The 13,714-nt window shown below is 41.4% G+C and overlaps 1 protein-coding gene across 8 annotated transcripts in view; it reads left to right on the forward strand.

Moving 5' to 3' along the window:
• Positions 1-13,714, forward strand: part of CPEB3 (cytoplasmic polyadenylation element binding protein 3) — a 176,665-nt gene that overhangs the window by 126,865 nt on the left and 36,086 nt on the right. For all 8 annotated transcript variants that reach the window (XM_053922457.1, XM_053922461.1, XM_053922460.1 and 5 more), the window contains one exon: positions 2,218-2,336. In XM_053922457.1, coding sequence (XP_053778432.1) covers positions 2,218-2,336 — 119 coding nt within the window. The remainder of the gene's footprint in view (positions 1-2,217; positions 2,337-13,714) is intronic.

Below are 13,714 nucleotides of genomic sequence, written 5' to 3' on the forward strand. Positions count from 1 at the left end.
TTTACTTGTGACTCCCAGTTGTTTTTACTCTGCTCACTGCCAGTGTTGACATTTAGACTGAGATAGGTCTGAGTGGAAATCTGCATGCTTTTGTGGGAGCTACTCAGCTGCTATGGGGAGATACCCTCCTTTTCCTCTGATGCCCAAATTGAACACAGTGCAGGATTTGATGTGGAAGATTGCAGAGAGTGGGCAGTAGTGTGCAGGAAAGGGGCAGTCAGCCTGGTGGCCTTCAGTGGCAAGGAGCTGGGGACAGGCCCAGCTTACTGGCATGCCCCACACCCAGGCCTTTTTGATGTGTCTGTGCATAGTGTACACAGACAGGGTTCTCTCCGAGAACAGGATATCCCACATGCCCCTTAGGATCTTTGTGGAAGATTTGTACCAGGACTTAACCTGGTGAGGCGGGAGGTTTGGGAGCACATGCTAACACCTCCTCTTTGTGAACTTTGCATTTTTAACTCACTCATCTCTAATACTCTGTTTGGCAAGTGGAATTAATGTTTTCTCGTTAAATGAATATACTGAATTTTTAATAGATTCCCTGGGGTATGGTAATAGTTTGATACTGTTTCCACAAGAGAAAAGATATGAAGAAATGGTGTATTATCTTCTAGAGTTTTGTAGTTAGGATTTACTTTTCTTGCCTGGCCCCCTGCTGAACCCTCTGACCCATCTAGCCTGAGAGCAAAGCCCAGGAAACAGCTCTGGGTCCTACATGCAGGCAGCCTCCCTCTTGCGTCTACATACTCACTCCTGTGGGCTTGGTGCTTTCCCCTGTTTATTGGCTTCTGCCTGTTGTGTTGGTCACTGTTGGTGTGCTGAGTAGTACTTGATCTTTTCCTGCTATGTTTGCTTCGATGGTCTGTATAGAAGAGGAGGAGTTTGGAAAAAGGATTTAAAAAGAAGTACCTATTATTCATTATCCACTGCCAATGTCATTACAGGCTGCCCAGGACTCCAGAGAGCTTTGCTTCTAGGCTAGTTGATTAACATCTTTGAGGTATGAGAATCTTCTGAATGTGAGAGTTTTATACCTTTCCACTACTTACCTTTCTGGCATGCCATGCACCAGAGGAGAACTGCATTGGCGATGGTTTCCTTTGAGATCAGTAGCAGGACTGGGAGTGGAGGTGACAGCTGAGAGACTTAGCAAAGCTAGCCGGGTTGTAGAGGTTGAATAGTTGAGTACTCAGGCTTAGACTAGCTCAAGACGGGCCTTTGCTCAGCTGTCATTTATGAATGCCAGTGTGGCAGCAAGTGCCAGAGTTGGCCCCTCGAACGTCTGTTGTCCTCTTTGAAGTCTTTGCTGATTCTCCTAAGTCAGAGTCCTTACTCCTCTGGGGTCCCCTGATACCTTTTGTTTCCACTTATCTCCCTCAAGTTGGAGCTCACAATTGATTGTCTAAATGTCTGTTTCTTCTACTACACAATCCTCTTGAGAGCAAGAACATAGTCTTGTTCATCTCAGTTTTCTCATAATCCGTAGATTGTGTCCCACTTTTGAAGTTGCTCACTGAATCTTACTGGATGGAACTGAACAAAGCTGGCTGTGTCCATGGAAATCCTGTGGTTAGCGTCCGTGTTTATAGATCGTATACCCTGTCATGAGACAGTAGAGTATCCTTGGAGAAACAGAGCATCACCATCAGAAGTAACACACTAGCCTATTGTTCAGCCTTTTTTTTTTTTGACAACTTTTGTTGAGATATAATTCACATACCATATAGTTCAACCATTTAAAATGTATAGTTCAGTGGTTTTCAGTATGTTCACGGAGTTATACAACCACCACTATAATTACTTTTTGAAAGCTTTTATCCTACCCTCACCCCAAAAAAACCTTGTACATATTTCCTCTAGTCCCCCAGCCCTAGGAAACCACTGATCTATTTTTTGGTCTCTATATATTTGCCTATTATAACATTCCATATACATGGAGTCATACAATATGTGGTATTTTGTGCCTGGCTTTTTTCTCCTAGTATAATGTGTTCAAGGTGTATCCATGTTGCTGCATGTATCAGGCCTAAAGTGAGGTAGTGTCTGTAGAGCACCTAATACAATGCCTGGCACAAAAGGGCGTCAGTAACTATTACTTCCTTGTGTCCGACTGAAAGTTCTTAGATTTTAGTAAAATAATAGGTAAGGTTTTACTTGGTATTTTGAGTTCAATTCACTGATTCTTCCCCACACCATTTTTTTTTTCTCCCCAAGGCTATGCCTTTCTGCTGTTCCAGGAGGAGAGTTCAGTACAAGCTTTGATAGATGCCTGCCTAGAAGAAGATGGGAAACTGTACCTGTGCGTGTCAAGCCCTACCATCAAGGACAAACCGGTAAGTAACACGAAGCCAGCTGTTGCTTTTCTGGAGCACACATGCAATTGGAATAGCTGATCACCTCCTTCTTGTAGTGGGAATGCTGGTAACTAGGACCCTCTCACCCAGGGTGACCTTGCTATTCAGTAGAACTGGACTATTGTTGATGGGAGCTAATAACAAATTACTCAGTATTTCATTTTATACCTTTGGGACTGCATATAAACAAATGTGCCCTTGTCTTTCACTTTACAGCTCTTTTAAGCTAACTCCTATTCAGCAACTCTGAATTGAAGTAAATAATGCTCTTAATGGTTTTGGCAGCTGGTTTCTATTATTATTTCAGATCAGAACAGGAGTAATTTTTTAAAAGATCATAATCGTCAGTGTTTATGTGCCTTTGAATGCAAGGCATTGTGCAGGTGCCCACAGCTGGCCAAACAGAGCCGTCTGGGCCAGGAGCTTACCCTCTAAACTGGATATCTTCGAACAGCCCAGGAGAGGGGAAGGACAGAGAACATGGACCCAAAGCCGTGAATAAATGTACTTTTACAGTTTGTGGTTACCTAATCAAAGAGTGTGAGTAAGTCATTGAATAAGAGAGGTAGACTGCTTTCTTTCTCCTGGCAGAGTGGGAATCAATGGAGAAGGGGCAAGACTCTGTTCTCTGAGCAGAAGAAAAGGACTTGGTTAACATAGAAGAAGTCAGGGTCTGTGGGAAGTCAGGAGGGGTGAATTTGTGTGTCAAGACTTGGTGCTAGGAGTGGGAGATAGAGTAAAAATAGTGATGTGGTCCAAGGCCTCTACCTACCATGGGGCCTGCAGCATCCCCTGTAAGACTACACCAGAAGTGTAGGGCTTGCTTGGCAGCTGGATGTATTCTCCGAAATGTGCTTGGGGAGAGAATTGGGGCTGGACACAGAAGTTAGAGTCTTGACTCTAGCCTTTAAATATCTGCTTATACTTGCTAAGTCACAGCTTCCTCATCTATAAAATGGGAAGAATAATGGTCCCTCTCTGGGATGTTAAGAGGCTAAGAGGAAAATGAATGTGAAAACATTTGGTGAGGTCAGGTACTTGTGCAATGTAACTGGATGGTGCTATTAGTCTAACTTAGTGCTATTGAATTCAGGAGAGCAAGGTTAGAACTTATCTACATGGTAACACCTGTGGGAAAAAACGACCTCTATCTAGGACAGGGTTTACAATTGGTTGCAAAAGAATAATGCTGGGACATGGCCACCTATAAGGGGGAGACTGCAGTATGTAAAGCAGAACGGAGGGGCTAAAGAATGGGGATAGTGAGCAATATTAGAATAATTGATTCATAAGAAGTCAGGATATAAACAAGTGTGAGAATGCCACTGTAATTTTCAAATTCTGGCACCATAAAAAGTTTTTATGACAACAATTAGCAGTTGTTGGGCAGGTGAGCATACAGGTGGGGCAGACAGTAGGTGGGGAGAAAGAGTAGGGAAGTTTTGTCAATTTTGGTCTTAATCTAAGCAGTGCGGAAAGTCTGTGAGTGTGCAGGTTTTCATCTGAGTGAATAATAAGAAAGCTGATATAACTTCTTTAAATCTCTCTAGAATAGTGTGAGATTAGAAAGACTGAACCCAGTTTGTCAGAGTCACGTGTCTGAGAGGTGAAGGTCAACCTCCAGAGGGCCTCCGCCACTGGCACAGCAGTAGAAGGGGAGTGGGACTGAACTAGGAAGGGTTAAAGTGTAATTGTTCGTACACTCATAGGAGGGGATTAGAAATGCATTTACATACATAAAAAGGCAGAGGGGTAGAAGCACATGTTGAGATAGTTATGCCCATAGTAGATTAAGAAGCAGTTGAATTGAGGGGAGGAGACTGGAGAGGAGCACGCGGGTCCTGGGTACCTTGGAAGGTGCATCACTGGCTCTGTGGGAGGAGGAGGATACTTGCCCTTGTCGGGGCAAGCCTCACCAGGACTGGACATGTCTTGAGAGGGGAATGAGCGGTGGTGGTTTTAGATGGAGGTGGTATGAAGGCACCAGGGCTGTTGAGTGTTTTCACTCCAAACATAGGTATTACCTTTGGCTTGAAGGACCTTTGAAAATAATTAGTGTAATCTGTTTTGGAAATGTTTATGGAGAAACTAACTTTCATTGTTTGTGTTTCTACAAATTTCTGCCTTATTGCAGTTTTCATTTTCTGAGCTCAAGTGAAGCAGTTTTATTGGAGCTTTGGTGAATTCTGAATGGTGGCTGCCGATCACATATTTCTTTGACTCAAGCATACTCAAAATTTCCAGCATAAACAATTTGAAAAAAATGTAGGCTGGGAAACAAAGAAGTCCCCAAACACCTGTAATTCTAATGAACTGGACCCCATTTTGGATTCGAACTCTTTTGGCTCCATTTTGAAACCTTCTCTTCCTGTGCTTCAGCTGTACATCTCTCACTCCCAGCCTCACTTGGCCATACTTCCCTACCAGGTTTCTGTACCTTCCACCTCACTTAGGGTGCTCCCACAGAAAGTGAGACCTGGGTTGAACATTTGGGAATAAATGAGGACCTTGGCAATAACTCAAGGTAAAGTCAACCTTTGGAGCTCATTCACCAAATTCTCTGAGCTGTGGCTCTTTCTCACTTTTTTATACTTACTATTTTGGCTACCTTTATTTCAGGATCCCAGTGCCCTCATTCTGTTGTTTAATTCTCTCCACTCCTCCCTGGATTTCTCCTTGAAGATATACCACGTTCCAAAATGAGCTCACAGATTTTGTATCCTTGGTCTTTCCGCCATTGTTTCTCCCCCACCCACCTCAGACCTCCCTGCAGCAAACCCTGTTCCCTTTGTGTGGATTAGGTTAATCAGATTCTTTTCCTAGTACAGAGCCTGATAGCAAGGTTCCCTCTGATTTAAACTTTCTAAGATCATGTGTGTTTTTTTTTTAACTTAAACCCCTACTTAGTGGATTTCAGGTAGTATCGGGGAGATATTTTTAGTCTGTGATTACCTTTCTTTCATTAAATGGCTATACTCAGACTATTTTATGAATAGGTCTGACCCTGAAAGTTAGCAAAAGGTATTGTATTTGTGGCTTGATTGACTCCTCAAATCCCAAAGAATTACCCATTCTTTGGGACTCCTCATTGTCCTAAAGAATGGGTAAATAACTTGGCAAGAGCAGGATCTATTACAGAACTTCTAGATACATAATTTTTTCTTTCCTCCTCCAGCAAGAGGAGTTCCATAGCTCAGCTGTCCCAGGCATCTTAGAGGACAGCAAAGTCCTTGTCCAGGCTTCCAGTGAAGCCAGCAGACATTGAGACTCTGGCCTCTCTTGTTAAAGAGGTATAAACGGACTGATCCTGAAAGTTCAAGGCAGCAAACTGATAGAGCAGGAAACCTAGCAGGGTCTAACAGAGATAGGGGCTGAAAAAGAGTAACCTTGAAAAGAAGGAGCTAAGGAAAGAGGTTTGTTTGTTTTTTCCACCCTCACCAAAGGATATGTTTATTGATATTAGAGAGGAAGGGAGAGAGAGAGAGGAAGAGAGAGAGAGGAAGAGGGAGAGAGAGAAACATGGATGTGAGAGAACTAGCAATTGGTTGCCTCCCATATGAACCCCTACCAGGGATTAAACCTGCAATCTAGGTATGGGCCCTGACAGGGAATCGAACCTGTAACCTTTTGGTATGTGGGATGATGCTCTAACCAACTGAGACCCCCAGCCAGGGCAAGGAAGGAGATTTATGGTTCTTACCTTCTTAGAATACTTTGACCAGAGACTTGAGGTAGTAAACACCTTGAAAAGAGTATCAGAGAAGTTTCCTGCTTCCTCCTACTTTATAGTGCAATCAATTTATGAATATGCTGAAATATGACAGATTGATTTTGCTATATACAGCGGTGGGCAAAAGTAGGTTAAATTAACAGCCATCATTACCTAAAAGTAAATCAGAAGAAAAATATGAAATAATAATAATAAAAGACAAATAATACAATAAATAAATAATAATACAAGAATGAGTTCTGTGTTTCGTACTCACAACTGTAAACCTAGTTTTGCCCACTGCTGTATTTAAAAACTGTCCTACCAAACTGAAGTGTGCTTATAGAAAGACAGTTCTTTACATAAAGGTCATTGCTCTGGTAACATTGTCATCCTCTTAAAACTTTAAAACAAAATTTTTTTTCGATGTTGGGGGCAAGGAAGCTGAAAACCGAGGCTGGTTTAATTCTGTCCATTCTGTCTGTCATTCTGGTCTCCCGTGCCACCATTTATATATTAGTGGGATCTTAGCACTTTTAATCACTCCTCTTTAGTTACAAAAGTAGCCCAGATCCTTTTCCCGGGATTTGATACCTTCCCAGTCTGACTTTAAATTTCTTCCCATTTTACCTTTTCCTGCTTTAGTTCAGAAACCCATATTCAATTAACTGTAATATTTCTGTTCCCATCTTAATTTCTAATTCCTTTCCTTATTTTAAGACGCCCCTCAAATGCCGTCCTTTTCCTGAAGCCTTCTCTGATCACTGCACCATCTGTAGCGAATCATACCTGCTGCTACAGCTCTTCAGCCCACATACAGCCATCTGCTTAAAATGGTTTGCCTGCCTGCCTTCAAGCCACCTCGGAGTGCGTACTGTGGGCAAGGCATTTGTACTGGTTACTATGAATCAGAACTTACTATGAATCAGATATAAAATCCTGTGTCAAAAAGTTAATAGTATAATGAATAGATAAAACAAGTTTTAAATACACACCAAGTACTTTGGAGAGTTTATAAATACCTGGAGTGATAAAAGAAAGCTTCTTGAATGATGTGTCATTTGAACTAGGCTTTGAAGGATTCAGAGAGTTTGGAGACTGGCCAGGAGAGGGATGGAGGTTTGGCAAATAGACATTTTCGAGAAAGACAACAGTGTGAACACAGAAGAAGTGAGACATTGAGTGGTATGAATGGAGAATATTTAGGTTGGTTAGATGGAGCACAAATGTATGAAAGGGAGTAGAGAAAAAGTAAATTGGGAAAAGTAGATAGGGGCTAAGTTACAGGGCACCTTGATTGACGGCCTCAGTCCTTGAGTCTGTGATATATTTCCTAAAACTCTTTCATTCTCCATCTACTACCTTCTAAGACGACAACTATAATTTTATCTTGGCTCAATCAAATCTGGTTTTGTTGTAACACACCTTGGAAATCTTTAGCACTTCTGATTTTCCTCGTTTATTTGTTTGTTCCTTGAATCCTTAGTCTAAATTTGTGGTTTGGGCACCTTCTGTCATAGGAATTTCTCCAAAGAAGGGTTCCTCCTCTAAAAGGAGAGAAGTAGCTCCTCTTTATAATAAATGTTGTTCTCCTCCTGATTCTCTGATTTTGAAATGGGTCCAGAGTTTCTTAGTGCTTGAGTCTTTGGACACTGTTACTCCTTCCTGGGGAGGTCTAGACGATACTGCAGTTCCAGCATACTAAATGGTATCTAGTTGACAAAACAGCCAATCTGTCTCCTAAGGGATCATATTCAGTGGTTTCCAAAGTAGGTTCTGGAGAACATTTGTTCCATCAAACACTGTTCTCCTGAAAGAACACCAACAAAAAGGTTTGCTCATAATAATAATAGATGTCATTTATTGAGCACTTACTTTGTGTATTTTAAATCTATTTTCTCCCTTAATTAAATGTTTCATAGCCAAAAACATTTGGGAAACATTGATATATTACAGTCCTGACAAGTCTTACAGTAAATAAACTTGTGTAATATTGTTAATCCAGCATATTATATACCTGTCTTGGAATTATACTTGTGAAGATTTCAATGGAATTAGTATTCCATGAAGCTCACTCAAAGAATAGGCTTCTTCCCAGGAAAAACTTAGGTAATTTGAACCTTTTTTGTGTACATTCCTCTCAGGAGTTTTAGTGATTGGCATGCCCGTAACAACATCCTTGTCCTGACACCGTGGAGCTGAACACGCACATTTATGTCGACACTGACGAAACTGTATGGCTGCAGAGCACAGTTGCCTGAGGCTGTGAGCCTGGAAGTTAAAGTAGCTGAATATAGTGCTAGTTTCATTTCTAAATCATTTTCTTGAGCTTTTCTAACTGCTTGGGTTAGTTAGATTTAAGTAGAGTCTATTGGTTACTTCTTTAATGCATTGAAAATAAGTTTGGAAACAAGAGAGAGGTTAATCACTCACAAATAAAAATGCATTTTGACTTGTCCAGGAGACTATCAGCAAGCATGACTGGTGGTCAGCAGCTTGGAGGACAGGGAGCCTTGCAGGCACATGGCATCATTGCAAGGAGGAAAGCATTCAGTATACAGGCTTTGGGTCAGATAAGCTATAGGTTTCAGTCCTGAGTTGACTTTACTCTTCTGATCCTTAATTTCCTTATCTCTAAAGTACGTATAATTTTTACAGCATAACAGTTGTAGTGAGTGTAAGTATAACCGTGTATGTAAAATGCCTACCACAATGGTGCAGTGTAAGTGCTCAAAAGTTCTAGCTTCTTCTTTTTTTCAAAAGGGACTCATCTGTCATGCTTATACTTTCTAACTGTTGTGGTAGCATCAGCAGTAATAATGAACACTAGGTAATTTTGAACACTGAGTAGAATTGATCAGTAGATTGGTTGCCTGGTGGCATCAGAAATTGGCGTGGATTAGGCCCAAGTCCAGGGGCTCCACTGGTGACCAGACTTACTATATTTCCATGCCCCTGAAAGGTGGCTTTCAGTTTAGTGATGGGAGTGACCTGGGAGACAGAAGGGCAGCCACTGGACATGTCGAAGCACCAGTGTCTGCACATCAGGAAAACCCTTGTTAATTCACCAGATCACTGATGAGCACAGAGCTCTCATTAAGAGTTGGGCATTGTGCTGGGCAATTGGGACGCATGCAGAGATATGGTCTTAGCCTTAGAGGATCCTAGAGTCCAATGTAGGGAAATAGATGAATAGGACATGAAGTGAGGAGTCACAGGTGCTGTGATAAATGTATCATAGGGAGTGGTTGGGTTGGGGAAGGTGAGGGCAGGGGCTCAAAGGGCAAAGTGGTCAATGTTCCTGAAGGAGTCAGGAAAGCCTTTAGAGGGAAGGTGTTCCCTTGAATCTTCTGGCTATAAGTACAGTTTTTAATCATAGCATTTAATTAATAATGGATTCACTAAGCCAAGCATAAAGGAAGGGTATGCATAGCCATTTTGGAGGCACAGTCTATGCATGCTCTATTTTTGTAGTGGGTGTCCTTATGAAGCAGTATACAGAGTGCCGTTTGAATTGGTCAGCAGTAACTGAAGGTCCTAGAGGGGGCTGTAAACAGCCTGTGGTTTCCATGCATCAGGAAGGTTGTGCAGCTTGGTGCAGATGGCTTTTTGTTCTTGAACTGTTTCCGACCCTGATGATGGACCTGGAGCATTCAGGCAGGGCATAAGAGAATTAATTCCCCAGGGTTACTTTTGGCTCCTTGTCTAAGAAGAATCCTGGCTTTGATGAGGCTCTGTGGGGCATAGTCATGTACCACATAATGACATTTTGGTCAGTGATGGAACACATATACGATAGCAACCCATGAGATTATCATGGACCTAAAAGTTCTTACCACTTAGTGATGTTGTGGCAGTTGTCATGTCATAGCACAACACATCACTCACATGTTTGTGAGGATGCTGGTGTAAACAAACTGCAGTGCTGCCGGACATATAAAGATGTAGCACACACAATTACAGTGGTAGGCTGTACCATCTAGATTCGTGTAAGTACACTCTATGATGTTCACACAACGACAGAATCACCTAACAACACATTTCTCAGAACATATCTCTTTCATTAAGCAATGCATGACTATACTTTTATCTAAGGAATGGGAGGAATAGTCTCAGTGGGAGACTTAGAGCTTTTTTGCTTTAAGGCCCAGTGGAGTTCTGACTGGAGGCCCCAGAGCTGCCCAGGGTATGTAAATCTTATCAAGGCCAATAACTCTGATCAGCTCTTGGGTTCCTTTCTGGCCACATCCCCCAGAAGACACAGGGAAGGCATCTCCTCCTCTCTGTTGGTTGGAGGGCAGCACTTGAGAATAACAGGTAGCATCTAAACTCCTGGAAATTGGCTGACCTTTTTCTTAGGGAGCTATGTGGTAAAAACTAGGTTGAAGTGAGATCCCAAATATAAATGTACTTTAAAGAGTCTAAACCACAAGTTACTGCTGTTATGGCTGTTAGTTTTGGTGGTTAATAATAATAAAACAGCCCCTTACACCATGGAAGAGAGAAAGATGCCTCACAAACCACAAACTAGTTTATTTGTGATACTGTGGGGCACTCCAGTCATTTGGTGAGGTCTGTGGTGCTTAAAATAGAATTGCTGACAACTGGAGTGGGTCTGAGTTCATTACCACCACAGCTGAGCTGTTGCAGCTGCATGTCAGCAGACCTAGTTTTAGCTGACTCATCCTGGTTGTCAGAAGAGCCGGGATGCTGATAGTTCTGCAGTATTGTTTTCTGATTCATGTAGTTTGAAAGGATTGTAGGATAGGGAAAGAAAAATGGACTTTTTCCTGAAGAGCTTAAGTAGGAATTTGAAAGGTATTGAAAAGAGGAAAAAAGGAAATTGGGGATTGAGGTGGGGGAGTGTCTTCACCATGTGCTTTATGGGAAATGGGAAACAGAACAAATAACAATGAGGTTGTTTTTGGTCAGTTAGTTTCCTGAGCTGGCCACCAGATTGCACTGTTGACTGAGCAGTGTGGTTGCTGTTTGTAGCAGCCTTGAGACCAACAGCTGAAAAGGAAGGCACTGTGCAGGAGGTCGTTCAGGTGACTGATGTTTGTAATCTATGGCGATGACTGGATGAGGGTGGAGTATAGGGTGTGACGTTCAAAATGAGCGCAAGATAACATTATTTATTGGGAGATGGACATCTAAATTTTAAACAGTGGTCCAAACTGAGAGAATTCTAGAGCTTTATAGAGGCTTAGCAAAGTTCAGAAACTTGAAACCCTAAGCTTCCTGTTAAAAGCTATTTTACTGAAACTATGTTTTCTCATATCCTATTATTAAAGATACAATAACATATATTTATATTTAATTTTAACAGAGACTTTTGAAATCTTCAATGAAATTTTTTTTAGGAAATGATATTACGGCTTCCTGTCAAAATTAGTGACCCATATAGCATTTCTTAATTTTTTTCTCTAGCACCTGACCTAATCTTACCCCCTAGTAATAATGACTTTTAGTTTTAAGTAGGACAAAACTTCAGTTTCTATATAGACCTATAATTAGATAATTTATTCTTTATTGATGGCAAAATAGTCAAACTGATTTAGTAACAACTCTTTTGTGCAGTTGAATCAGAAAATTTTCAGTTCTTTGAAAAGCTCTCTAGTATTTAAATTTACTATACTCTTAACCATTTAATGTTAATTTCTACAGAAGCAACCCTTTCAGAGCAATAGCAGGAAGTGAGGAGAAGTCCTGGATTGGAGGAAGTTTCAACAACATTTTGTTCAATTTGTTCAAACTTATTCCATATTTTGATACATCAGAGTATGGATATTAACAAGATGTTATGGGAAAGATAGGTTCCATAGAGGTAATTTTTGAAATGGCGGGTTAAAAACCCTTTGGGCAGATTTCTTTCCTATAGAACTTCTTAGTGCCTTCAGTCAGTGCACACCAACAGAGGCTGCGAAACTCCCAGGAAGGACGGGGTCGTGTCTAACTTTTTCCAAACACTGCTGGTCCCGCAGAGTAACGCTGGGGACCTGCACTTCACAGCACACACTTCCGGAAACCTGGAAAGGGAAAACTAGTGCTTCAGTATTGTCGATAGTAAGTGTTGATATTATCAATGTTATATTCTTTTAGATCTCTTGAGGTCTGTTAAAGTCACTGTGTGGTATAAATTTACACAGCCAAGCTTTATGTTTGGTTTTTTCTTTATCCTTAAAAAGATTTTGCTTTTGGAGATAAGCAGTTATATAAGGCAGGCTGTTAATTTGGGAGACAAGAATTTAGAAGACAAACAATTCAGCCAGAAGTAGGTTTCATGGTCCGCAGCAGAGCTTCGGTAGGAATCCATGCTTCAGAAAGAAGTAAAGAAGAGCCATTTTGCATTTTTCTCTCAGAAGCGCTGTGGAGTGAGCACCACATCCGCTGCGAGCCGTGTGGTAACTAACCCTGCTCGGCAGCGATCACGGACGGGGCCCGCAGGATGGATGGGCCTGCCTGCACACAGTTTGTTAGCCTGTACAGTGATTCGAACATTTGAGTTAGTTCCCAACATTTTGAAATTTTGAAGTTTTACATAAAAATCTAGCTACTCTTAAAAAATGGAAAAGTCTGACAGCACATTTGCAAATTATAGCTACTTGCTAGAGCTGAAAAGTGTCTGCTTCCTTTAGAAGGAGTGATTTATCCAGTGTGTCGCTGCCAGCCTACTATTGTCCTGGTGGCTTTGCATATTCGCGCTACCTGTCCGGCCCTGCAAATGCTTGGTTTTGTGTAACCCCTGCTCTAAGAGCATGGTATGGCTGAAGAGCTGATGGGTGGTGCATCGTAGAGTCATCTTTATAAGCAAATGTGGTCAGATTTCTCCAGAAAGGAGAATCAGTTTTGGAATCTTCACCATTTCTGGTGACGTCTCTGTATTTGTCCTCTGAATGTTGAGGATTTTCCTGCCCAGAGCATGTAGCCTACAATAGCCTAATTGACAACATACTGGAAGAGTTGTTTCACACATGCACATGCAGTGATCCCTGTATTTGTGAAATTTGTATTGCTGGTATAAATTTATATTGAATTAGGGCAGCTCAGTTGGTTAGAGGGTCGTCCCAATATGCCAAGGTTGTGAGTTCTATCCCCAGTCAGGGCACATACAAGAATCATCCAATGAATGCATAAATGGAACAACAAAATGATCTCTCTCTCTCTCTCTCTCTCCCCCTCCCTCCCTCCCTCCCTCTCTCCCTTTCTCTCTCTCTCTCTCAAATCAATTCAAAAATTAATGTTGAATAGGACAGAGTTCTAATTTCATTCAGTCTCAAAACTAATTATTAAAGAAACAAAGATAATTCTTTTATTTATATTCTGCCCCTTTCTACAAAATATTTGAGTCAGCTTATAAACTATGGTATTTAAAAAGTAGTAAAATGTGTGTGTGTATGTGTCTGTGTGGAAAATATGATAAAGGACCAGGAAATTTATTCAAAGGTAAGTCAGAAAGATATAACATGGCTATCAGGGCCTTGGAAGATGAGTGAGCGTATATTTCAGAGAGAAGCCAAAATGTGAGCAGAATGTCTCAGTGCGAATAGGACTACGTGGCTTTTTGCTTAGTGTGTAGAGTGTGCCAAAGTTGGCATATATGGACATTTCTCTGATTCTGCAGTGGTGCAAGCTCCAAGGAACTGTG

This window comes from Desmodus rotundus, chromosome 4 (genome assembly GCF_022682495.2).
Source record: "Desmodus rotundus isolate HL8 chromosome 4, HLdesRot8A.1, whole genome shotgun sequence".
In the NCBI taxonomy this organism is placed as follows: domain Eukaryota; kingdom Metazoa; phylum Chordata; class Mammalia; order Chiroptera; family Phyllostomidae; genus Desmodus; species Desmodus rotundus.